This window comes from Anomalospiza imberbis, chromosome 11 (assembly GCF_031753505.1).
Source record: "Anomalospiza imberbis isolate Cuckoo-Finch-1a 21T00152 chromosome 11, ASM3175350v1, whole genome shotgun sequence".
Lineage (NCBI taxonomy): Eukaryota > Metazoa > Chordata > Aves > Passeriformes > Viduidae > Anomalospiza > Anomalospiza imberbis.
The window spans coordinates 482,404-507,375 of NC_089691.1; the positions used below are offsets into that span (position 1 = coordinate 482,404).

Genomic DNA, 24,972 nt, shown 5'->3' on the forward strand with positions numbered 1-24,972 from the left:
CTAAATGGTATTTTTTTGCAGCTCTAAGATGTTACCTAGCTACCAGTGAATCACAGCCTGGTAACCACTCAGAGAATTCTGGGTTTATTTACAACAAGGTAAGTGACCCCAAATAAGTCAGGCTGGGGACACTTAGCCTGTCCAATTGTACAACAGGATGAGACTCACACAAAATTTATTTTAAGTGTTAAGATTAAACTTGCGGTATGAAATTCATTACCATTAGTCTTGACAATACTAATTCTATTTAAAATCTGTTGAACTGGTTTAAAATTAAACTTCAGGCTCCCTTCACCTGCAACCCAGCCCTGAAGCTGTCAAACCCTGTGTTATCCATCCCATGCCAGATTTTCCCATTTGGTTGGAAGATTGCTATTAAAAGACCATAAGTGGATATAAAAAAAAAGGAAAAAGTGAGATTATCCAATCACCCAATTCTGCAAACAGCCATGTTTGCTTGCTTCAGTTTTGAGAAAGATTAGTTTCCGAAATTTAGTTTCCTGACGGGGCTCAATCCTCCCCTTTTGTGGCTTTGGACCATCCATCCCTCCTGCCTCCTCCAGTGCTGGCTAAGCAGGGTTGCTAAGCGACATGTTCTTTTCTTCTGTACTTTAGCAGAGAGGAACAGATCAAAGACACCCACAGCCCTGAATTATTTTATAAATGAATTTAAAGAGACACTCTCCAGTGCTGTCTTATAGGGGGGAGATCAAAAGTTCCTGGGTATAGTGAGAGTAACTGGAGAATTAAACTGACGTCTTCTGGAAGAACGTTCTCATAAATGAGAGCTGTGTAGCATTTACCTTTTTTCTTGGTGTGTTTTTTTTTTTCTTTTTCAGAACTAGATTACAAATTTTTTTATGCTACTTAACTTTTCTAGTTTCATGGTAGTCAAGACACTGAGCGCAGGCCAGGCTGCATGTGTGTACAACTTCCAGAAGCCAGGGTTTCTGTCATCAATGACAAGCTTGCACGGTTTAACTCTTTTTGTCTCTTGCAAAAGAGATTATCTATTATACAAAAATGTTTAATTCTTTAATTTTTAAACACTTTAAACATTCCTGACTGATCTTAGGCAAGAAAGCCACAGGACAAAGTTCAAGTGATGTATCTTTAAAAGAATAAATGAAGCTGTGGAAGTAACCTGTGTAGATCAGACAGAAAACCTATGACACCAACATCTCAGATCTTGCTGAGAAGAATGAAAACCAAATGACTAACCTGTAATTACAAAAGCTGGGAATACACAAGTTTAAACATTGTCTTACAAGATCTTCACTTTCCTGGCATCAGCTCAGCTCGGCTGCTCTGTGCAAGCTGTGGGGTTTGTAGGAGCAGGCTGGCAGCTGAGGCAGGTGCTTGCTGAAACAGAAAAGGGAGGAATTATTTGCCCTTGTATCTACTCAGTTTCAAATACCGTCAACGACGTAAAAGGAAAAAAACCCTGGCACTTGGTAACTAAGTGCAAGAATTTTTCATGACTTTTCATTTCCAAAGTTGCCACGGCTCACACAGCACTCAGAAAATGGAGAGACACACAAAAAACACACTTAAAACCTTCCTCAGACAAGCAAGACAGACGATTTATATAGAGAGTAAAACTCTTAGGTAAGTTTGCTGCAAAAAATTGCATGTAAAACTTTTTCTACATGCGAATCTCGTTGTTCTGTACCAGCCACCTGAGCTGCACAAGCAAATGTCTCCTTTAAGGCTGTTTCAGGGGCTTGCTCAGGCAGAGGTGCTCTTGCAGCTCCAGGCACAAGACCACTGGGGGAAGGAGTGCACAGAGGATCCCCCACTCTCTTCACCGTGTGCCTGGTCAGAGAGTGGAGCAAGCTCCTCACTCTTGTCCTAGGCCAGCAATCTCACATCAAACTGAGGGTAGATTTGTGAAACTAATACAGTCCAGGACTATAAAGTGATTAATCTCACATAAATCTTCACAAAAAAACCAACCAAACAAACAAACAAAACCAAATAGCACTAGCATTTGTTTACATGCATTTTATTTTCCAATGAGAAAACAAGCCTCCCTTTTGTTCCTGCATCATTAACAGTCTCTTCAAAATTCTGACCACTTAGGTTTGGCATGTAAAATCCACTGCACTGAAGCTAACCTACATTCTCATAAAAGCACGTATTTTAGAACAGGGCTCAGCCAGCTTCCCCATTTGTAGGTATCAATTACACAGGCAAGATATGTGCTTTACTCTCACTGACAGAGTGTTTTATGTGTAAACATCTTGACCAGCACTACACTGCCCATGGACAGCACATTTGGTGTGTTTTGGCTGAATTTCTGAAGGGGAAAACTGTGACTTGCACTCTAAATATTTTTTCTGGAGAATAGATTCCTCCACAGACTATGAGCATCTTGTACAGAATACAAGTAAACATTTGGGAAGGAATTTCATGCTTATGGCAGGTATTGATTTGCTAGCCTTGGAAACTCTACTCCCTTGGACTCACTGCACAGCACAGCTCTGGCAGTGTGAGCTCTGCAGGCCGGCCACGTTCCCATCACATCACTGCTCCTGCTGCAACAGCAAGGAGAGAGTCAGAGAACCCTAGAGGTGAATGGCTTGGAAGGGACGCAAAGATATCCAGGGCCACCGCTGCCATGGGCAGGGACATCTTCCACTATCCCAGGATGCTCCACACCCCGTCCAACCTGGCCTTGGACACTCCCAGGGATGGGGCTGCCACAGCTTCTCTGGGCAGCCTTTGCCAGGGCCTCACCACCCTCACAGCCAAGAATTTCTTTCTAATATCTAACTTAAATCTGTCCTCTGTCAGTCTGAAGCCATTCTCCCTTGTTCAGTCACTTCAGGTCCTTGCATACAGTGTCTTTTCATTTCTCTTGTAAGCTCCCTTCAGGTACTGGAAGGCTGCAACTGAGTCAGCCTGAAGCTTCTCTTCTCCAGGCTGAACAGCCCCAATGCTCTCAGCCTTTCCTTGTAGCAGAGGTGCTCCATCCTTCTGATCATCTTGGCGGCCTCCTCTGGACTTGCTCCAACAGACTGAGGTTCTTCCTGGCTGTGCAGGCAGCTTGTTAGGATCTGCATTTCTGGTGAGTTTATTCAAACATTCTGACCACGCTGTGTTCAGGGATGCAGTTCAATCGAGCTAGTATTTTATTTTAAAGGAAAAATTATCTTAAGTGGTGTTGTTGTAAGAATGTTAGTTACTTTTTATTAATATTGGTAGAATTTTGTTTAATGAATGTAAGTAATTTTGATTCATTGCTTCTCTTTCTTTACTTCCAGAATGCCGCAACAACCTGTGGTGCAGCTGGGCTGCTGGATTCCAGCAGCCTGGCTGAGCAGCCATGCCTGGGCTTGGGCCTGGGAACAGGAGATGATGCTTTTGACATGTGGGAGGGCAGTGAAGGCCTTTGAGAACATTAATAACATTGCTTGATGCTTCTACAGTGCTGTGCCTGTGCCTGCTTAAAGCTCAACATAGACTATGAGTAATTAGTGATCTGGATGTCTCTGAAAGTATCAGCATCAGCATTTAAATCATCATTAAAATACAATTAGCAGCCCTTTGGACAGAATGCTGTCATTCAGAGCAGTCTAATTGGTGGCTCGTGGGCCAGTTCTGGACAACAGGAAGATTGTCAGCTTCTCCAAATGCACCAGCTCAAGGAGCACCCTGTCCCAGGAGTGGTGGCTCTGCCTCTGGGATGGACATGGGAGAGCCATTCTGTGACAGGAAAGGCAACAGCACAAAGTATCCCTTGTGTCCAGGCCACTACTTTGAAAACTCTGGATTTGGATCTCATTCCATCCTGTATGCTGATTCAAGCAGATGCAGCACCAGAACTTTATACTTTGCAGTTCAAATATTTTTTTTTTTAATTCCATTTTAGACTCTGCAGCAAGAACTGTAGGGATGAAATATGGGCAGACCATGGTAAGACAAATAACTGAGTGATCCACATCTACGGGTGGCGTGCTGGCGGACTGTGCTGTTGTGCATTTGGGCAAGATGAAGAATTCAGAGAATTCAGTTGCTGTAGCAGACTGATAGTGAAGGTCTGGCATGGATGGTATTCCCAAACCTGGCAGCCCTACCCCACATTTAGGTAGCTAATTCTGCTACTTCCATGCCTGAGATACTTGTGTTAATTTCATAAATGCCAACAAAAATGACATGTTTTTAAAGTGTTCCAAATGTAAATAGCTGCTCTTCTGAAATGGCCACAGTAGATGTATTTTAGCTCAGATGTGCTCTCGCGATACCACTGGCAAGTGCATCTTATCTGTTATAATATCAACCTGTAGAATTCTATCAGTATCTTTTTGTAATATTTTTGATAGTCTTGCAAAAACTGCAGTAGAATAGGCTTTAAATACTGGCTTTTTGTATGTTTCACACAACTGTCACAGGAACAGCAGACTACTCTTCCAGGTTTTTGAAGAAGCAGTGCTACTGCTCCCCACCAGTTCCCACTGCCTGCTCCATAATGTCCTCATTATTTATGCTTTTTCTCTTGAAAATTCAAGTTTAGAACTTAAAATTTTCATGCTTTTGTTTCTTAAAACTAATCAAAGGCAGCTAATGGCCCTGATGTGATCTGTGTAGAGTGTGCTGTGGCTGAGCATCCACTGCTGTGAAAGCACTGCCTGTTCTCTGAAAGGAGGAATTCTTTCAGCCAGCCTCTTTGCCCCCTCCTCCTCCAGCCTGCTTCTCCAAGGCGCTCGGAGGACTCACTGCCAGCCATTTTCTTGTCTAAAAGTTTGCTGGAGCAACACCATCATACTCCATGTTACTCCACAAAGGCCAAGGACCAAACTCCTCAAGGGTTGGCCTCTATGGACAATCAGAAATTTTGAGTTTGAGCATATCAGTGGCTCTAGTAAAGTATGCTACCTTTTGAATCATCTTTTCTTTGGATTGGTGGTCCCTAGAGAGCTGATTCAGAGACCAGTAAGTGTTTTAAATAACTCAGTGATGTGCCTTCACATCTTTGCCCTAAGAGGAAAATCTTCCATCCGAAGTATCATAGATATTTGAAAAAAGTTATTGGATGCTTAAGCAAGATGGTGTTTGTTGATGTTTTGTGGAGATATCTGAACACGAAAAACTTCCTTCTATAAATGTTTTGTGATGGTGTGTAGTTTAATTGCAGCAACATAAAAGACACGAAAGGGATGTCGCACGTGGTAGCAAATATGATGATACAAAATCAGAGCAAGATTGCAACAAGTGACAAATTTTTTCCCCAATACTTTTCCAAACCTCAACATTTCTTCGTCAATTTATTTTATTTTTGCAACTTTTTTCGACTAAGTGACAGGCATGCCTAGAACTGCAAGTGCTGAAGTAGCAATGCAGAAAAGCACCTGCCCATAGGGTGAGCCCATCGCCACTTGTAGAACTGGCAGTGAGGTAAAGGCTGGGAGCTCTTCTACAGCAGCAAGAATGGGGAAATTCTGGGGCAGCAGGTCCACAGCAAGATGCACCAGGCTGAGAAAAGAGGAGAAATATTAAGGGAAATTACACTGAACAAGTGTTTCCCATGGATAATGTATGTATCTATTCCTCCCAGGCAGACGTACCTTTCAGGTCACAGTGGCTAGTCTTTTCCACAGTCTGTGTCCATGTTCATCTTGCTGTGGGACTGACTTTCCTTAACAGAGGAACCAAGACTAAACTGATAACATTCACCTCTGTTCTTGCTCTGACACGGTTATTAGTTAGTTCTTCCTAATGACCATTCAGTTCCTTCCTTTGAGGGAGCCACTCCTAATTTGCCTCTGTTCAGGTTGGATAATGAGTCACTGACTTTAACAGCAACTGCTATTAACCCTTCCTTTACACAACCAGCAACTGGGAACTGTGGAACACTTTGTGTCTCAGTGCTAAGGAAGAAGATTGATGAATCCTGCAAGCTTTCTGCAGCTGGTTGATGAAAAACACTTTGTTTGCCTCATGTGTTTGATTAATTGCTCTTTAAGTCTAGCTTAATCTACCTGCTTTCCAGAGTAATTTTGTTTTCCATAAATTTAACTTATTTTCCACTGTCTTCTTGTCTGGCCAATCTTTTAGTTTACATTAAATAAGTTCTGGAAGCACCTTGCTTACCCTTATGCTTTTCCTCTCTCTTTCTTCTCGTTGGGGAGGGAGGGCTTTCTTTGTGGCTGGGCACGAGCTGGCAGTGCTCAGTTCTGCTGCACCTCCCTGACTCCAAGGATGCTGACAGCCAGGCTCTTGGTGGCAGATGCTCTGGACTAGTTTCCTTCCTAAACAACAAAGCAGAAAAAAATACAAACAAATTTATCATCTTTTATTTATATATTATTTGGCATTGCTAAGACTATTGATCTTAAAGACCCTGTGAGATAATTAACGATAAGAAGTGAATTCTTCTTGACTCAGTTATTGCTCACAAGGCTACTTACAGAATGGCTTGTTTCTGATCAAGCTTTGCACTGTTGAAGCATTGGATACATACAGGGCTGTCTGAAAGTCTGATTTTTAGACACCTCATGGATGGCAGTACTTGTTATTTTGACTAAATTTTGGTGATTTTTAGGATATTTGAAATTCTGAAGTTCTTTCTCCTTGATCCCCTTTCCTTGTATTAGCACTATTGGCCTGCTACCATGTTTTGTGTGTTCCTCAAAGTGTTCCAAATAGTTTTATGATTTCGATGCTACTATAACATATCTATTCTTATAGGGTAATCTAAGAATTCTAAGGGAAAAGTAGTTCAGAAAGAGACCAGAATATTTACTTAGGAAACCACACTCCCAGATTACTGCAAAAACAGATCTCCAAGAAGAAACATGCACTTGTAATTGATTACTTCCATAGCTTTTCCAGGATTCTTTACTCCATCATCTTGATGCTGCACCAGTTGGGCTCAGACACACACCCATGGCACTCACTGCCTGGGAGTGGGCTGGCCCACTCCTGCTGCAACAGCAATTCCCTGCTGGGAATATATACTGTGGGTGCCAATCCAGCCTGACTGAAATCTCATTAACAACATGCTTTTCCTCATTAATAAAATATTGATGTGAACATACAGCATCAGCAGCTTGACACTTCCTGTAGTTTTCCAACACCTGAACAGCAGAGAACTGCTCAGGTGTTGTAGTATTATTGCAATGATAAACTTGCAGGAAACCTCTGGAGCTTGGCATTTTAAAAATTAATTTCTTCTGGTAAAATCCAAGACAGTTAATTCCTCACTGCCTGTGCAGTGAAGAGCAGGTTTCTTCCAGCAGTTGATACTAATGCTCATTTATGGGGTTCTTCCCTGGTAGTTGATACTTATGCTCATTTACCAGTTCTGGCAACAGTTTGGCAGCCCTGTGGATGGCAGATCTCAAGATGCAAGCAGTTGCCACTTTAAGCATGTCTAAGGTGAAAAGGCTACCAACATCCTTGCGAGAGGTAATTGTGTACCCCTATTCTGCACGGGTGTGGCCTCACCTCAAGTCTTGTGTGCAGTTTCAGGTGCTATACAAGAAAGATCTTAAGCAATTAGAGAATGTCCAAAGGAGGGCAGTGAAGATAGTGAAGGGTCTGGAGGGGCCCTACAAAGAGTGGCTGAGGGCACTTAGTTTGCTCAGCTGGAGAAGGGAAGATTGAGGTCAGACCTCACCAGAGGCTGCAGCTCCTGCCGAGGGCCAGCTCCAATCTCTGCTCCCTGAGACAGGGACAACACCCAGGAAACAGCTGGAGCTGGGCCAGGGGAGGCTTAGGGTGGATATCAGGGAAAGGTTCTTCCCCCAGAGGGTGCTGGGGCACTGAACAGACTGCCCAGGGTTTGGTCATGTCCCCAAGGCTGCCAGAGCTCCAGGAGCACTTGGACAGCACTCTCAGGGGTACTCGGGGTGAGATTGTTGGGGTGTCCTGTGCAGGGCTGGGAGTTGGACTCGATGATTCTTGTAGGTGCCTTCCAGCTCAAGGGTATTCTACGATCTGGAAGCTTTACCAGCAGCAGCAAACGCTCAGCCGGGCGAGACCAGGCCAGCCGATCACTTCTCCCGGAGGCGCTATGGCCAGGTCGGGCGCGGCATCAGCCCAGGAGCCCCGCGGCGCCTCGCCGGAACCGAACCGCTGCGGGAACACTTCTCCTGCCTTGAAACGGCCGAACACCCCCGAGCAACAGGTGCCCGGGGCGCCACTCTCCCGAGCTGGGCCCGCCACGGCGGCCGCGGGGCTGATGGAGCGCCGCTGACCGGCAGCGCGGGGCTACGACCGGGCCAGGACGATCCGGGCCGAGTCCGGAGAATTCTGCCCCGGTTCCCGCTGCCGCTCCCCGCCCCCGGCCCCCTCCCTCCCCTCCCCTCCCCTCCCCTCCCCTTCCCTTCCCCGCCACTCGCTTCCGCCGCGCTCCCGCGCATGCCCAGGTTATGCAACGGCCCCGGCGGTCGGGCCGGGCCGGGCCAGAGCCGCAGGGCGGGGCAGAGCAAGAGCAGGGGGCCGTGAGGGGCTCCGGGCTCCGAGCACGGGCGGCGCCGAGGGCGCTCCGCTCTCCCCGCGCTCCCGCCGCGGCTCCGCGCGGTGTGTGAGTGGCAGCGGCGCCGCCGCCAAGTCCCGCCCGTTCCGCTCTCGCTGCCGCAGGCGGCGGCGGCGGCGGGTTGGCTTCCTGCGCGCCCGGCCGCTCCCCCGCCCCCCGGCAGTCGGAGCCGCAGCCGCCCGGATCCCCGAGCTATGGCTCTGTGAGCGCAGCACATGGCGGCCGCGGCAGCCATGAGCCCCCCACTAATCCATACAACTCCCCCCTGATCGGCCACCGACGGCAGCCAGCGCTCCCACCCGGCTCCACCGCTCCCACCGCCCGCCCGCCGCCGCCGCGCCGCCCGGCCCGAGCCCAGACCCCACTGCTACCGCCGCCGCCGGGCCCCCGCTCGCCCGCCCGCCGCCGCCGCCGCCCGGTCCTCACCATGGGAGTGCAGGGATTCCAGGACTACATCGAGAAGCACTGCCCCAGCGCCGTGGTACCCGTCGAGCTGCAGAAGCTGGCGCGGGGCAGCCTCGTGGGTGGGGGCCGCCAGCGGCCCCCCCAGACCCCGCTGCGCCTCCTCATCGACGCCGACAACTGCCTGCATCGGCTCTACGGCGGCTTCTATACGGACTGGGTGAGCGGCGGACAGTGGAACCACATGCTGGGCTACCTGGCGGCCCTGGCCAAGGCCTGCTTCAACGGGAACATCGAGCTCTTCGTCTTCTTCAACGGCGCCCTGGAGAAGGCCCGGCTGCACGAGTGGGTGAAGCGCCAGGGCAACGAGCGCCAGACGGCGCAGCAGATCGTCAGCCACGTCCAGAACAAGGGCACCCCGCCGCCCAAGGTCTGGTTCCTGCCGCCCGTCTGCATGGCGCACTGCATCCGCCTGGCCCTCATCCGCTTCCACATCAAGGTGAGGAGGAGCCCGGGGTTCCCCCCGCCCGGGGGTCCCGGCGCCCCCTCCCCGCCGCTCCCGCCCGGCTCCAAGATGGCAGCGGGGGCTGCCCGCGGGGGGAGGGAGGGCACCCTCAGCCGCTCCCCTAAGCGCCTCAAAATGTCGCCCAGACCCGCGGGGGCGGCACAACTTTCTGCGGCCTCAATCTCCGGGGGATTTTGGTTTATTTACATGGCGTTGCCCGCCGCCTCGCCAAGGCCGGAGGCCGGGAGGCCTTGGCGGGGCGACTGGCAGCGCCCGTGGCCCGGCCCGGCAGCAGGGCGGCTTCTGCCTCCATGTTCTTTCGCTCCGTTGCCTCAAAATGTCCCTTCTTGCCTTGTGGGCTGTGGTACGGCAGGGGAGAGCGGGTGGGCGAAAAGCATCTCTGTAATTATTAAGGGGAGGAAAAAATAATCAGTTTAGTTCTCGCGCAGGATGGATCTGCAACAAGTTCCCGGCTGAGGCGAGGTGTTTTAAACTTGGGCTGAAGGGGAAATGCCTCGCTGCAAAAAACACTGGGGTGCTACTTCTGACTTTATGGAGGTTTTTGTGTTTGCTCAGCGTTTTCTCAGTGTCAACAAGCTTTTAAAACCAGCTGTAGACTTAACTGGCTCCTTACTCTATAACAGCAACACTTGTAGTTTGTGCAGTCAGCAGTGCCAAGCTGACAGTCCTTCTTTTAAACGCCTTGTTTTAAGGGGCAACCTCAGTTTTCCCGCCCCACAAGCAGCCCTTCATGTCGGAGCTGGGCTCCATGGCCATCTTGCGCTCGAAGGCTAGGATTTCAAAGGTTGCAGGATATGACCACGTCGCATCTCTCCACATGGCGTTCCTGATTTACGATGGTTTCTGTTCAGCTGAGCGATTGTGTATATTGAAACACAAGACGCTGCAAAAGCAATCCCAGTGATGAAGCTGCAGTTTTAGGAGTTGCCCGCTCACCTTCCTGCTGGGGAGAGAAGAACAGCAGGAGGGAAGCACATACTCGTAGGCTTTATTATCTTTAATTACTTTGGTGTGTAGAAAAATATTATGTAACCTTCGGAATTGCTCGGTCACTAGCAGCACCTTAACGTTACTTGGCCTTTCAGCGGATTAGAAACATCCTGGCTGGGCTGCAGCCCTGGGGGTAGGGAGGCCTCTCTCAAAGGAGCTCACCCCACAGGTGTCTTTGCGTGAAATTTCTCCTAGTTCTGCCAGCAGGGCGGGAATCGTGTTGCTCCCTCGTAGTGCCCTGCTCGCTGGGCCAGGCCCATCCTGGAGGAGCTCCGAGCTGGAGCACAGCCATCCCGAGTTCAGTCCGCTCGGCGGTGGAGGCCCCACCCTGGGGCGGCCCCGGCCGCGGTGGGGATTGGGTCAGCAGGCCGGGCCGCTGCGCCAGGCACAGCATGTGGGGAATGAGCTGGAAGCCGAGGCGAAGCTTGTTCTTGCAGGGCACGTGCAGCTCTGCCAAACGTGATGCCTTGGGCCTGGCCTTGGTTAAAATGAGGAGGTTATGGCCGTGTCTGCTGCAGTCATTTTTCCTGGTCATCGTAGAAGCCAAGGGGCGTTATGTTTTTTGGATGGTGGGAATTTGCAGGATAAGTAAAACATCCTATCATTTGAGCTTTTGGGGACCTTTTGTAGCTAAGAAATAATTTTGTTCTTTCAGCAAAAAGTTTTAGGGCCCATGCAGTGGAGGTCCTTACCTTGACCTGTTTGTGGGAGCATTATAAATCTTCCTCATTTGTTATTGAGACCTAGAGATCATTAGTAAAAACAATGAATGGGGTAAAATAAGGATTTTTTTTTCTTTCAATGTATTAGAGACTTGGTTTAATGCAACATAGACGTGCATGGTACTCAACAGGAAGCCAGCTGTTTTGTTATCCATGGGAATTTAGCTTTTGCAGTATTTTTGTGGTATGTTGAAGTGGCTGTTAGTTTGTTAAGCATTTTCTGTTACAGACCTGACTCAGGTACATTAGGTCTGAACCGAATTGCTGCATTTGACAGTGGTGTTACCTGTAGCGTTTTGTTTACTTTCCAGTGCAGTTGCTTTAGCTCGTTTATAGTTTCTTGGTGGCAGGCCTTATTCCTAATCTCTGGAAGCAGTTATAGGAGTGTAAGCACACTTATACTGTGTCCCTTTTCTGTCATTAAAAAAATACCCCAAACTTGCAAAATCTCGTGAAATACAGTATTCCCCCAGTTCGATGGAGATGATTTATGAGGTGTATATTTATTTGTCTGTATTGGGTTAGCCCGGGAGTTTGCAGCTTATTACCAGATACTAAGGGGTGTGGGGGGAGAGGTTGTTGCTGTCCACACCACTGAGCCACCACCATGCATGTCCCAACTGCGCTGGTTTTCTGCATTGCTCAGCTGTCCCATTGGGGATGGGAAGGATATCAGCAATTTCTTTTTGATGCCTCATTTTTTTCAGTTGTCAAGAAACTCTGCTGATAAATCTAGTTGTAATGGATTCATTTTCAGGTTAGGAAGGATGTTTCATGCTTATAGTGGTCACATGCATAATACACATCAAAGATACTGCTGATCTTAAAGCATTTCCCTTTTCTGCTGTTTTTCTCTTACATGATTCATTATATTTCTAAACCTGCTTTGTTACTTGTATCTCTTTTTCTCTAAATCCTCCTTCAGATTTATTCTCTCACTCTGGTGTAGCCTTCCTCATGGGCACAGAGCAAATGCCTCTTGAAAATGTGATTTTTATTTACATGTATAGGTGATTTTAAAAATCTACATACGCATAAAACAGTTGTTAAATTGTAGCATTTTCTCACTTTGTTTTGAGAAGTTGGGTTTGAGAATACTGATTGACTTTAAATATGAAACTGATTTTCATATTTTTAGGAACATTTGAGTCTGGAGTAGGTTTCTGTGTGAAGCAAGGAATTGGCCATGAATTTAATCCATTTTGGTAGTTAGAGAGGAGAAAAAGTAATGTCTTCTATCCAGACCAATTATAAATCACTCACAGATGGTTTCAGCAGGATGTAAAAATAACAGGTTCCTCCAGGTTATAACAAATATCCTGCGGGTTCTTAGTTTCATTGTGACCTGGTGGTTTTTCAGTTTGGGGAGAATAATTCTTAAAATAAACTTTTATGCTAAGTAGGTTGCTAACATTTAAATATTTAGGCAGTGGAGTTCTTAATAACTCTAATACTTGGGGAGACTCTTTTGTTCTCAGTACCTAAAGGTGCTCATGTGTATTTACTCAGGCAGGATTCTCTCTTTCTGAGCCAGCACCATTAAAGTTTATACAAGATTTAGACTTGAAAATTATTCCAAATTCCTGGCTGTGATTTCCACCACATCCCTGTCCCTGGGTTGCTTTTGAAGCCTGTTTATTCCTGAGTACCTCTGTATTTGTGAGAGCCATGAGGTATGTCTCTGACTCCCATCTTGTTAGAGCTTTATGGGTTAACTATACTTTGTTAAATACAACTCCTTTCCTTGTGATGGTTCAGTTATTTGAACATGGATTCTGGTATTCCCTGAACACACAGCAGGTTCGTGCTGGGTTAAAGAGCTCTCTAAAATGGGGAGGGAACTGGAGGCTGTGGAGGTAGAGGAAATAACTCATCGAAAATCAGAGGAGCCGCACACAGAGCTTCCTTTTGCATTATCTGCACACCCATGTCACACCTAGTGCTGCAGAAGGAGTTCTCACTTGTTTTTTTATAGATCAGGGCTGTTGGTGCATGCAGGAATTGGGTTTAGAGATAGGGACATAATTTAAATCTATCTACCCTTAATTAAAAAACATCCGAGGGGTTTTTCTAATTTAAAACCTGTGAAGACTGGTGGGTAGGGGTGGGGTGAAGCCTAAGTTGACTTCCTTTAGTTAGGAACTATGTAAATCTGATTTCTTTAAATTTTTCCAAAAATGTTTATGGTTTCTCCCACACCTTGTGCTAGAGGGCAGCATCATTGCGAGAAAAATGTGTGTGTGTTCTTCTCACAAACAAAGTAAATTTCAAAAACAGTCCATCAAGGAAGTTTCTGAAGAAGTAACATTTTCTGAAGACTAGGGCATGGTAGAATTAGTAGTAGGGAGAGCTTAGTGAACTGGTCTTTGTTTGCAGGAGCAGGTGAGGTGCTGACTGTTTTGCTGCTCAGGATCTGACTTGAAAGGGATCATCTCATGAAGGTGCACGGGAGAAGTAAAATTTGACATACCTCTCTGGAATACAGTAGTTCAGCATCAGTTTCAGCAAGTGCAAGACATGAGTAGAAGAGGAAGGGTCACTGTAAACTTGCTGTGGGTGATTGTATGGGCTGTGGAGTTTGGGACTTTGTCTCCTGTTCTGCAGAGGAAATAAATAGCCTTGCTGGCACTAAGGCTGTGGTTATGTGTGCTGTGGAGACTGAAGCTAATAGTTTTGTACTAGTCTGTTTTGGGTTAGCTTGCTATCTACATTGTTAAAAGGGAATACTCAATGAGGGTGGGTTATACCAACACCCAACTTCCAAGGGGATTTCTGTATCACTGAATGTGTGTTATGTCTGTGGATGGCAGAAGCATTAGGGATCCAAAGCCCTCAGCTGGCTGTAGTTGAGTGTGCTTGTACGCATTCTGTAATTGTAGCAGTTCTGAAGCTGTGTTGGAATGCAGGACTGTAGGTCCTGACCTGTCCTTATGGGACTTTCAGTATAAGCTTCTTGATTAGAAAGGGTTCCTTTTATATATCCAATATTAGGCGTTGGCCTATGTCTTCCTGCATGTGTCTATTCAAGTCATCTGATTTCTGTAGCCTAAAATACGTGCTTTGCTAGGCAACAGGAGTGGAGAGGTGAAGTTTGGGCTAAAAGCTCAAAGCAGTTTGCACTCTGATACAGTTGTGCGTGAAGGGATTAGGCTGAAGATGGAAATGGGAAAACAGTTGGCTTAAATACAGCAAGGTTTGCATTTGAAAGGTCAGCAAAGTTACCTCTGTTCATCTGGGGTTGTGTTTGGCCCGTTTAAAAGAGGGCCAAAAAACTTTAAAAAGTATCATGGGGGGCATCTCGGTGTGCTGAACTGCTGGGGTACCCACAGCCTCAAGGCTTTCCCCATGAGCTGGTACACACACTGGAACAGAGTTCAAGTGTTTCTGATAGTAAGCAGTTTTTTCAGATGAGTTCACTATGCCACTGCAGCGTGCGGGCTTCCAGAAGTGCCTGCTGTGCTTCTGAGTGCTCCTTACATCCTGTTTGTATGTGCTGCATCACTGGATTTTTTTAATTACTTAAAAAATATCTCGAGTATTTTAAATTCACATGTATAGTTTCAGAAAGACCCCCTATATCACAATAGTTGTGATCAATCAGTGCTTCCATTTATGCTGAAGCTAATTGCTCTGTCTTCCACTATAGGTTGCGCAGAGCATTGAGGATCATCATCAAGAAGTAATTGCTTTCTGCAGAGAAAAAGGTTTCCATGGTTTGGTTGCATATGACTCCGATTATGCATTGTGCAACATCCCTTACTATTTCAGTGCCCATGCCCTAAAACTGAGCCGGAATGGGAAAAGCCTCACAACAAGCCAATACCTAATGCATGAAGTTGCCAAGCAACTGGACCTGAATCCAAATCGCTTTCCTATTTTTGCTGCTCTTTTAGGTAAGTGAAGATGCTGCTACTCAGCCTTATGATTTCAGTTGCTATTAACGGTTTTAAAATAATGTGTGTGTAATTTGACAAAGTACCTGGGGAAAGGCATCCCTTTGTTCCAGACATTCCTGCTGTGTGAGGTGGACTGAATGTGTGTTTAAGGTCAGGCATGCCCAGTTTATAGAAACCTTCGAGCAATGCCAATTGTGGCTGTCTGGAAAGAAGAGTTGAAAGCAAGGGTTCAGCAGAGCTCTACCTAGCCAGAATGTTCTCTGTGGGTGGGGGAAATCAGGACAGTTGTGGTACTAGTTTGGGTCTTCTATAGCGTATGAGGTCTAGTTTCAGTGGTACACTTTCCTGACAGGAAGTACGCTTTTGTCCTGAATTCTGCCTAAAAATAACACCTATGGAGTGAAGGGGCTTGGTTTGCTGGGGCATTTTTTCCCCTCAGAAATGAGTACTGGGCAAATATGGCAGCATGTCAGGTGCAACAGAAATATTTTGAGTTATAATTGAGTGAAACTCCACGTTTCTGAAAGCACATGATCGACATTGTACCATTCCGTTGGTTTTGGCTGTATACTTTCTTAGCACTCCTGCTTCTCATGCCCATGAGGTTCTCATACTCAGTAGCATAGGTGGGAATGTCTCCAGTTTCACATTTCTGCTTAAATGGGACAGTTTTAAGACACTCTTATTTCCATAGCAGTGATAGAGTATAACTGTCATACTCCCTCAGACAGAAGACTGAATTAAGTGTTCACAAAGTTGACTTCAATGAATAAGATTTATTTATAATAGTATTCTAAATGCTTTTGGGGAACAGCCATGTTCTTAATCTTATCATGCTTTGCAGACAAATTAAGAAAACTGACTTTTCTTGTTAGTTTCTCACTCACTTTGTTTCAGTATGGTTACACGACAGAGGAATAAAACTTCCTTGAAAGCTCTCAATGAGAGAGCTTTGTGTTACTGTTTTAAATGCTAATATTTTAGCAGTCTTTAACATTGTTCCCAGTCCAGGAAGGCACCTTCTTTGTTAAGAAGGAAGGATCTAATGGATCTTGCAGTAGACAGTCACAAGTACTTGACTAGTTGGACTTGATTTTTGTCAGTTTGTTTTTCCTGCCTGCATGGGTGTAGGGAGGAAAGGCAATAGTAGGGATAGCCGAGCTGCCATTGCAGGAATTGCATGACAGACTACTATTCCTTGGCTTTGTTTTGGAGTCTATAAATAAGTTGGGGCATGCCAGTTCAGTGAGTAAGAAGTACTGCTGGAAAAGCAGTTTCCCAGTTGCAGATACGCTTTATGGACTTCATGGGAGGTGTGGCTTTAAGTTGCCACACAATGCCAGCTGCATGGCCTTCGGGGGCTTTGCTTGCTTATATCAAACAGTAGTGAGGTAAGTTCTGATAAAGTTTCTGAAGGCTTTGCAGTTTGATGCAAGAAACTCTTGGTTGGTTTTCCTCTCTTGTCTTTCATGACCAAATAGTTTTCAGCATGTTCTTAGGAGAAAGAAATTGAAGGTAATTTCACATGATTACTCTAGAGAGATTTGATTGCTTTCCCCGCTCTCTGTCAAATTGGTACAAAGGTTAAAAACCCCCAGGTCACCTACAAGTTTAGTTCTGAGTATTCCTTTGCATTTCTTGTGTATATGTATTCAGTATGAGTAAGCAGAATAAAGTTCATGGAAATCAGGGTTAGAGCAGAAGATATTCTGAAGATCTTCCTGTGCTTGGAGCTTTTTTGTTATTTTTATATGAGTGAATTTTAGGAACCTTAGGTATTTGGATAGAAAGTGATGATGTAAGCTGAAAACAAACAGATACAGTTTGGCTTGAAGTATGGGCAATGTGTTTAACTTTTGCAACCTTGGTAATATAATAACTTTTTTTTTTTTTTTTTACCTATATGCAAACAGGTGTGTGTAGCATGTAATGTGTTTAAATTAGGATGGGTCATTTTCTAATCTAAATTTTTATATTTTTGTTGAATATCTGAGGACTTCTCTGGCTTCAGAGGTTATTCTGTCCTTGTTCCTGTGGCCTCTTTGGGTCTTTTTTGATTGTGTTATATAGAATAAAGAAAAGCACAATGGGAAGGAATTGACTGAGCATTTGATGACATGGGAAGGCATGTGAATTTTTTTCTGGGTACAGCAGTATAACTCCCCATGCTAGTACTTTGTGTATGAATAAAATAATGTATTCAGAAATAATCTCAGTTAAATTGCTGGTTTAATGCTTGCAATTCCAGCAGGCCCAAACAATCACTATAGCTGTGATATCCATATTCAGCTTTAGGGCTGCAGATGTATTTCCTTGTATCCAGAAAACTAAAGTTTCTTTGTGTTCAGAATCTTTCTTGTCAATAACTCCAAGAATTAATTTGAGGAATGCTGAAAAAGGAAAAGCATCCTCAAAGTTTTAGTCTCACATTGAACAGTTGGAGATGCCTGAGGAAGGACACTAAACTGGACAGTTAAAAAATTGTTCTCAATGGCAAGTGGTTTGGGATTGAGTTCTGATCAGGGATAAAGTCTCTATTGAAATATTCCCTCAAAATATTTTCCTGACTGTATCAACGAGGCAAACTTGTAAAGATTGCTTTCAGATGAGGTTCGGTGTACACTGTGGTTGGTTGGCTTAGTTCACAGGTTTTTTTCCTTCTTACAGCTTCTCATCAGAAAGGGGTTTATAGTTGTAGCATTGTAATATAAAGGGTGTTTTTGGAATGGGTGGTAAAAATGTGGCCTGGATACTGCATCCTCCTAGCATGCTGTTAAAAATTTCTGTTCTAATTGCTGCTGATGTAAACAGGGAGTTGATTTGGGTTATTTTGTAACTTTTGACTCAAATGCTTTAGAATAATTTAAAAAAAGATAAACAACCCAAGCTTTAGCAAGTACAAAAACAAATCCTGTATGAGATATAGGCTCTAATTGAGTGAACTCTTTAGAAAGGACTGCAGCTTCAATTAGTATCTAATTGCTTTAAAAAAAAACCAAAAACCTAAGGCATACACTAAAATAAGCCATTAAACTGGGAAAAATCAATATATGTTGAGATTGCTCAGCCAGGTAAAGAAATAGAGGTTGCTTATGTAATTCTGATCTCTTTCCCACTGTGACAGCTCTTTGTAACATGTTTAGTTATGGAATCTTGTTCTGCTTCTCAGTAAAATTTTAGAACTACATAAGGTAAGTACAGCAGGCATCACTTCTTAATTGGACCACAGAAGACACTGCTGCACTTCAGCGTACTTGGTGAGAATTGATTGAACACTGCCTATGTGTGTTCTGGGGGATGAATTAACTGCAATGACAGATGGAGACCAAACAAAATTGAGGTTTTGGTGGAAGGGAGAGAGGCCCTGACTGTTGTAAAAGGTAGCATCTGCAGGAGTGATTGTCAGTTATCACAGGACTGTCCTGCTCTGGCTGCAATAGATTTTTGCAGGCCTGTACTAGAAAGACTGTCTAATCTTACCTTGACCAGATTAGCGAGTGTGGCTTTTATATGCAAATTTGTTGAATCTTTCTGATGTGAGATTAAAGTTTAGCTCCTAATGAAAAAAAACAACATCTCCTTGCTGGAGATCTCGGTAGTGCATGAAGCATTGATTGGATACAAAGACTTCCCACTCTGAGAAGACACCTGCTTGTCAGCTTGTCAGCAGGCAGCTTTCCAGGCTTTCACAGGTTAAAGAGCATTAAGAGCAATGATTTTACCAACAAAATACCAAGAAAGAAAATAATTGTTGTAATATTCAAAGAATCTTTTCATACTCTTTATGAACAGTGCATTCACTAATAAGCTGCTGCTCCATAAAGCCAGGTGTTGAATATATCCTGAAGTTTTCTTCCAGAATTAACACGTTCTGTTTAGCTCTTTGTAAATTTTGGGTCCACAGCCACTGAACTCCATCAGAGGTTGATTAGTTATGTCTTTGATTAATACAAATATTTTAAATGCTTCCTAGTAATAATTTTTTTTGAGTGTGATGTGCTTTGGAAAAAAAACCCAAAAAAACAATGTAGGCGATCTTCCATTAGGTATGAACAGTGTGGTAAATACAGTCTCTATCTCTGTCCATGGAAACAACAGAGTAATTTCCCAGTTCCTTCTCTGCTGCCAGCCCAAGGTCCCATCATCAAAGCCAAGGTCAGATCATCAAAAAAACTTCAGGAACTGGGGACCTGCGATGTGTCACTGGAGCTGCTGGTGTTCCTGAGGGTTAGATAAAACTGGCTGGTGCCTTGCTGCTTGACCCATGCTTGCACAGTGGAGCAGAGTGCGGATTCCAGAGGCAGCTCCCATGTGGGTCAGTAGTGGCACATGCTGGGCTGCAGAAAGGCCTTACCAGCATGTGTCGGGGAGCAACAGAACAGGTTCTTACTCTCTTTTACCTGCATTGTGAAATCTGTTGAGGGTTCCCTAATAGGACACGCTGGCTTGAGGTGGACTCTGTGTTGGGCCTGGGTCTGTTGCTGCTGTAGGTGAGCTGGTTTCATGGAAGAGTGGTCCTCACACACCAAGTGGCTCTTGCTGCTACAGCAGCAGCATGCTAATTAGGTTCTTCTGGAGTAACAGAACGCTATCTGCAAGTTTAATCTGTTAATCCTCTTGAGCAGGAGTTGAGGACTGATTGCAGATTTGTTTGCTGTATGTAGAAACAGTGTATAATGTTTTACAGTGCACTTAAATGAGTTCTGCATTATGTTCCAGGTAATCATATTCTACCTGATGAAGATTTGGCTTCCTTTCATTGGAGTTTACTTGGTCCAGAACATCCACTAGCTTCACTTAAGGTACAAATTTAATATAACTAGGAGAAATTAAGCTAAAATCAATGCTACTGGTTAACAAGAGCAATGTGATAGCTTAATTGAGAGCAGCTTTGCAAGGCTCTTGTGCTCGGTCACCCTCAAGTGTCCCAGTGCCTGGCTGCAGGGGATACCTGGGGTCATTGGCCTTACAAGGCTAAACTTAGCCTGTGTCATCCCCCTCAGCACCCTTCAGCTGCACAAGTCAGAGCTCCGGTGTGGTTTGGCTTGCAGAATGCAGCTTCTTGCTCTCCTCTTTCCTGAAGAGGAGAGTTTTTTGTTTAGTCCTGTTCTTCAGCTATCAAAAACAATGAGCTGTGTATCATCCGACCATCATGGTTGATTTTTCTGCTGCTCTGAGTTTTTGTGTAATAATCTGTTTTTGGTATTTAAAGTGTAAATATGCTGGAAAACAGATTGCATGAGAAAGCTAAAGTGGCCTTTGGTAGGTTGGGGGGGAGGGGTTGAGACAAATAAATTGCCTGATGCTTTTAGTTTACAATGTGTGTGTTCCGCTGCTTCATCCCACTTGCCTCGTGCATCTGCCAAGTAGAGCGCTATAAATGGGAAACTGGACACATCAGAGCATGGAATCATGGTGACCTTTCTCTCTGCCACAACAGATACATCTATTTGCCTTTCTCCTAAGGTGTACCATGTAGCAAATAATCTGCTTTTTGTAAATTCTGTCATACTGCTTAGTTATCTCTACAGCAAAAATAGGTGGGTTTTTCCCCTTCCGGTCTGTAAGTTTATTAAGCCCTGAAAACTTGTTTTGCCAAAGGTAGAATTTAAAACAATATTCCAGATTTTCAGCAGAATTTTCAAGGCTTGCACATGCATTGCTTAGTGAACAGCAATTTGATGTTACACTCATCCTCTATTTTGCTGCCGCTCTGGTGTTTAGAAAGGTAAGTGTCAGCACGTTCTAATGGCAGAACAAAACCTACATGCATGTTTTCTACTTCCTCTTAAAATTGGAGGTGAAAAAATGAGTGAGTGTGCCTGTATTTTCATTTTTTATTAAAGAGGTTAAAATGTAGGGCTTCTTGCCAAGTGGATGATAAACTTTCTAGTGATTCTTTCCTGTGGTCTAGCCTGAGTAGACTTGTTAGGTCAGATTATGACTACAGACACCTAGACCTTCTGGAAAGCCCTCTAAATTTATATTGAATTACTTGAGTGAAAATCAGATATTCGTCATCTCTGCATCTAGATGTACCTGTTAAGTGGAAACGCCAAGTGGACTTTGTAGCTGACATCCCAAGGAAGTGAAACGTGTACCCTCAGAGCATCCTGACCTGCCATAGGCAGTCCTCCCTGCTGGATTTTATCTATTGGCCAATGTGATTAGATATGAAAACAGTTCTCACTTGGCTGTTAAGGGTTCAGTGAAAACTGCTGCACTGTTAGCAATGCAAAGCCCCAGATGAGTTCCCTGACTGAGGAAAGACTAGCACACCACAGGATTTGTTGAATGTCACAGCAGCTTGCTGGCCATTTGTTCAGTGCACTGCTCCAAACTGAGCACAGCACCTATGTCTCCTGCCTGGCAGGGCTGTCAGGTGGAAGGACACATCTGTAGCAGACCAGTCTTCTTTAGTTACTGGTAATGGAACAACTGCCTGTTTGTTTCAGCTTTAATTTTGCAGTGCTCATGGTTTGAAATGATGACTTGTTCCAGGAGCTCATTAATTGAGTCTAATTTCCTTGACATGCTAGTATATCAGTGATGTCACCACAGCTCTCTGTGGGGACGTCTTCAGTGTACCTGTGTGCAAAGTAATATTACTTGTAAATTTTATGAATGCTTAAAAAACCCTAAAAAACATTTTTGTTAACCACAAGGCTGACAGCAAGGAGTAGTTTCAGAACAGTCCCAAAAAGCACAAGCCTTCGTGAAACCTAGAAATGGGGGGAAGTTGTTGTGTTTCCCCAGGATGTCCTTCCTGGGCTGTGCTTACAAACTTTGCTTTGTTGTGTCTATTTAGAGTCACAACTGGGTATTCTTCATGCTCAGGAACCAAGGGCTTTAATCCCACACCTCATTCAGCTCAGGATTTAGAAAGCTTTTTCTCATTGTGTAAAGATTTTAATCTTTTTTCTTTAGAACAGTATGGTCTTGAGCATCAAAGCTGACAGATTCTGTTCCAGTGGCCAGATTTGTTGCTTTTCAGGGAGAATTGTGACAGTTAATAAAGTACAATTTATTTCCTGCATTCTCTTTCAATCTTTTATTATGCTGTAGCAAAATACTTTTCCTGCAAGAGAAGCTTTGCCAGTTCACCAGTGAAAAAGGGTAGCTTAAAAAAGAAACCACCAGCTTTGCTGGTGGAAATTGCTGGGTCTCCCCTGGAGTCACCATGGGGAGGGAAAAAAAAACCAGAGGAACCCATACTTCTGTTTTAATTGGAGGGTGTTCACCCAGGAACAGCTGAGTAGAAATGGGAAGATGGGAGGAAAATGAAAAACATGACTGAAGAATCCATACCTTAACATCTGGAAGGAAATGAACCTGAGAGTCAGGACAAAGTCTCTGTGCTGGATGAAAAGCCTTTCAGCAGATACCAACAATGACTGTCAGCTGAGCCGAACTGGGAAGATTCCATGACCAAATTTAAATGAAGAGATATGAATTAATGTTGCTGCAACAGGGAGAAGGAATCAAAAGCTGGCTCTGTGACCTGTCTGAGTCAGGTTCTCATCTGTCCAAATATACCTGTGGAAAAATCTCATAAGAGTGCAGACCTGCACTTGAGTCCTGTCACCTACCTGAGAGCAGAGTTCACTGAAATGACCACCCAAATCGGGGGTTTGAAACAAGAAGAGTTGATAGATTTCCTGAGAAACCATCTGATTGCTAGACCTTGTTTGTAAACCAGCATTATCCTGCTTTTTGTTTGTGTTCTTTGGGATTTGTCTTTAAGACAATTTGGTTCTTATTCTGGAAAAACTGGTTACAGTATGGAGCTTCAAGATCAATGAAGAATGAGTTTGGGAGGGCAGTTTCTTACCTCTGGAAGGAATTGGTGCCTGTTTGGGAGCACAGACCACTGAAGAGGTGCTGACTCTTCATTCACGTGGTAACCTTAGAAACAAAGCTTAATGCAGTCTCCCTTTATAAATAAGAAGAGTATGCAGGGAAACTCCATTTCCTTGGTTGTTATGTCTCAGTGGAAAGGCAAAGATACTTCTAGAAAGCAATCCAGATTATGTAGTTTAGGCTTCTCTGAATCTTTCTAGGAAATTTCTGTCTTACTGTCTTGCTCCTCTGTTAACTACAGAGGGTGTTTGCCAGAGTGAGACTAATATGTGAAGTAGATGTTTAGGTAATTTGTTGCTGCTCAGATGACAAAGGTGACACTATTAAGATATACTTCAAGTAAATGCCTTGTTGTTCATGGGATTTTTGGATGCTAAGGGTCATCATAATGCAGGTCAGATGGAATCTCAGGAAGTCATCTAGTACAGCCTTCTGTGAAAAGTGTGGTGAGCTTGAGGTCAGAGCAGATTGCTCAGCACCCTGACTAGACTAGTCTTGAAAATCTCCAAGGTTGGAGACTGCACAGCCTGTCTGGGCAGCCTGCCCTGCGGTTTCATGGCCCTGACGGTGAAGATGCTTTGCCTTGTGTGCTGTCTGAGCCCTTCTTGTTTCAGGGTATGTCTGGTGTCTTTTGCTCTTGCACAAGGTACTGCTGTGAAGAGCTTGGCTCTTTGTGCTCAGTTACCTTTCTGTGGGTAGTGGAAGGCTGTATTTACAAAGCTTTGTTTTTGCCACACTGGATAAGCCCCATTCCCTCAGCCCTTTCCAGAGCAATTGCTCCTGTCTGACAATCTGGATGGCCTGCAACCAGCTCAACTGTTCTGACACACGGCTGGAGCCCCAGACAGAGTGCAGTGCTCTGGAGTGGATCTGCTGTTCACCGAGGAGTGGGATCCTTGGGTCTGCCAGCTGTGCTCCTGCTGCACAGCCCAGGGTGCGCACCCTGCCTCCTCTTCAGTCTGCTGTGTCTTCTGGCTGCAGGTCCCTTTTGGCACACCTGCAGCCTCTGGAATAGCCAGGGGTTATTCCTGCCCAGGTGCAAGGCTTCACTTCTATAGCTGCAGACTTTCTGAAGGCTCCTGTTGGCTCATCCCTACGGCTTGTCAGGGAGTTCTGGATGGCAGCCCAGCCCTCAGGTTCCTCGGTGCTGGACTGTCCGCGGGTCTCATGAAGTCTATTTGTATCACATCTTTGGCTTGTGCTTCTGCTCTCTCCTTTGCTTTCTGACATAATTTGTGTTCCTCATCGTATCTTCAGCCTTTTCGCTCAGTAGCAAAAAAAAGATGTTCCCTGTATGTTGCTTCACAGCAACGGAATGTTCGAGATCTCTTTTTTTAAATGTTTTGAAAATGAAACTGATCAAATTATCTGTTCCCAGCAGGCACAGCAGTAAATGTGGTGTTGATTAGTCTCTGCAGGTTTTGCTTCCTGAAGACAGTGGGGTGTTCCCAGGGCTGGGGAGCTTTTCCCAAGTGTAGCTTAGGTACCTTCTACACTATCCTGATCATCCCGTGGAGTTGTGCTTATGTGAGTCTGTTCTCAAGTTTATTTCGTCGAACACAAGACATTTTTGTCTTGTTGCTCCCATGTCTGTAGTGTTACTCATTTTGACAAATACCCCTATAGAATTCATTGCCTTTCCCCACTTTGTCTTTTCAGAATGCACAAATAAGTGACTTGTGATTTTTATCAGTGCTCTGTCACAAACTGAAGGAGTCCTTTTACAGCTAGCAAAGGCCCCGGGCCCCTCTCAGGTGTAAGCTCTCCAACCTGATTGCCTGCAAGTATGGGACCCACCCCCATGTTTGCCTTCCAAAATTGATTTTCTGTGTTGTTGCTTTTCTGAAACATTTCTCTAGAGGATAAGGGAAAAAAAGTAACTTCTAATAAGAAACTGGTAAAACATGCTGCTGTTTTTGCTCTAAAATGCTTTGTGTGACACTAAAAATAAGTTTGAACCACCAACACATGCTCTGTAACTTCTGGTGCAAGTCTGAATTTTTCCTAGCATGCAGTAAGACTTAGCTTGTATTTTAATGCACACAGGATTAGAAACATTTTTATGATTCAGTACAAGAGCTACAATTTCAGATT

General features: G+C 44.7%; 1 protein-coding gene and 1 long non-coding RNA gene across 4 annotated transcripts in view; one reads left to right on the forward strand and one right to left on the reverse strand.

Moving 5' to 3' along the window:
• Positions 1-5,267: 5,267 nt before the first annotated feature.
• On the reverse strand, positions 5,268-5,708 carry LOC137480433 (uncharacterized). Its single transcript, XR_011002900.1, has 2 exons — positions 5,568-5,708; positions 5,268-5,475 (listed from the first exon to the last, which is right to left on the reverse strand). It is a non-coding gene; the product is annotated as an uncharacterized lncRNA (long non-coding RNA).
• A 2,838-nt stretch (positions 5,709-8,546) lies between these two features.
• FAM120A (family with sequence similarity 120 member A) overlaps positions 8,547-24,972 on the forward strand; it is a 46,656-nt gene continuing 30,230 nt past the window's right edge. For 2 of the 3 annotated variants that reach the window (XM_068201437.1, XM_068201436.1), the window contains exons 1-3: positions 8,670-9,383; positions 14,769-15,015; positions 19,738-19,820. In XM_068201437.1, coding sequence (XP_068057538.1) covers positions 8,910-9,383; positions 14,769-15,015; positions 19,738-19,820 — 804 coding nt within the window. In that variant the 5' untranslated portion in view covers positions 8,670-8,909. Of the gene's footprint in view, positions 9,384-14,768; positions 15,016-19,737; positions 19,821-24,972 lie in introns of all 3 variants that reach the window. The other variant, XM_068201438.1, reaches the window with a different exon arrangement.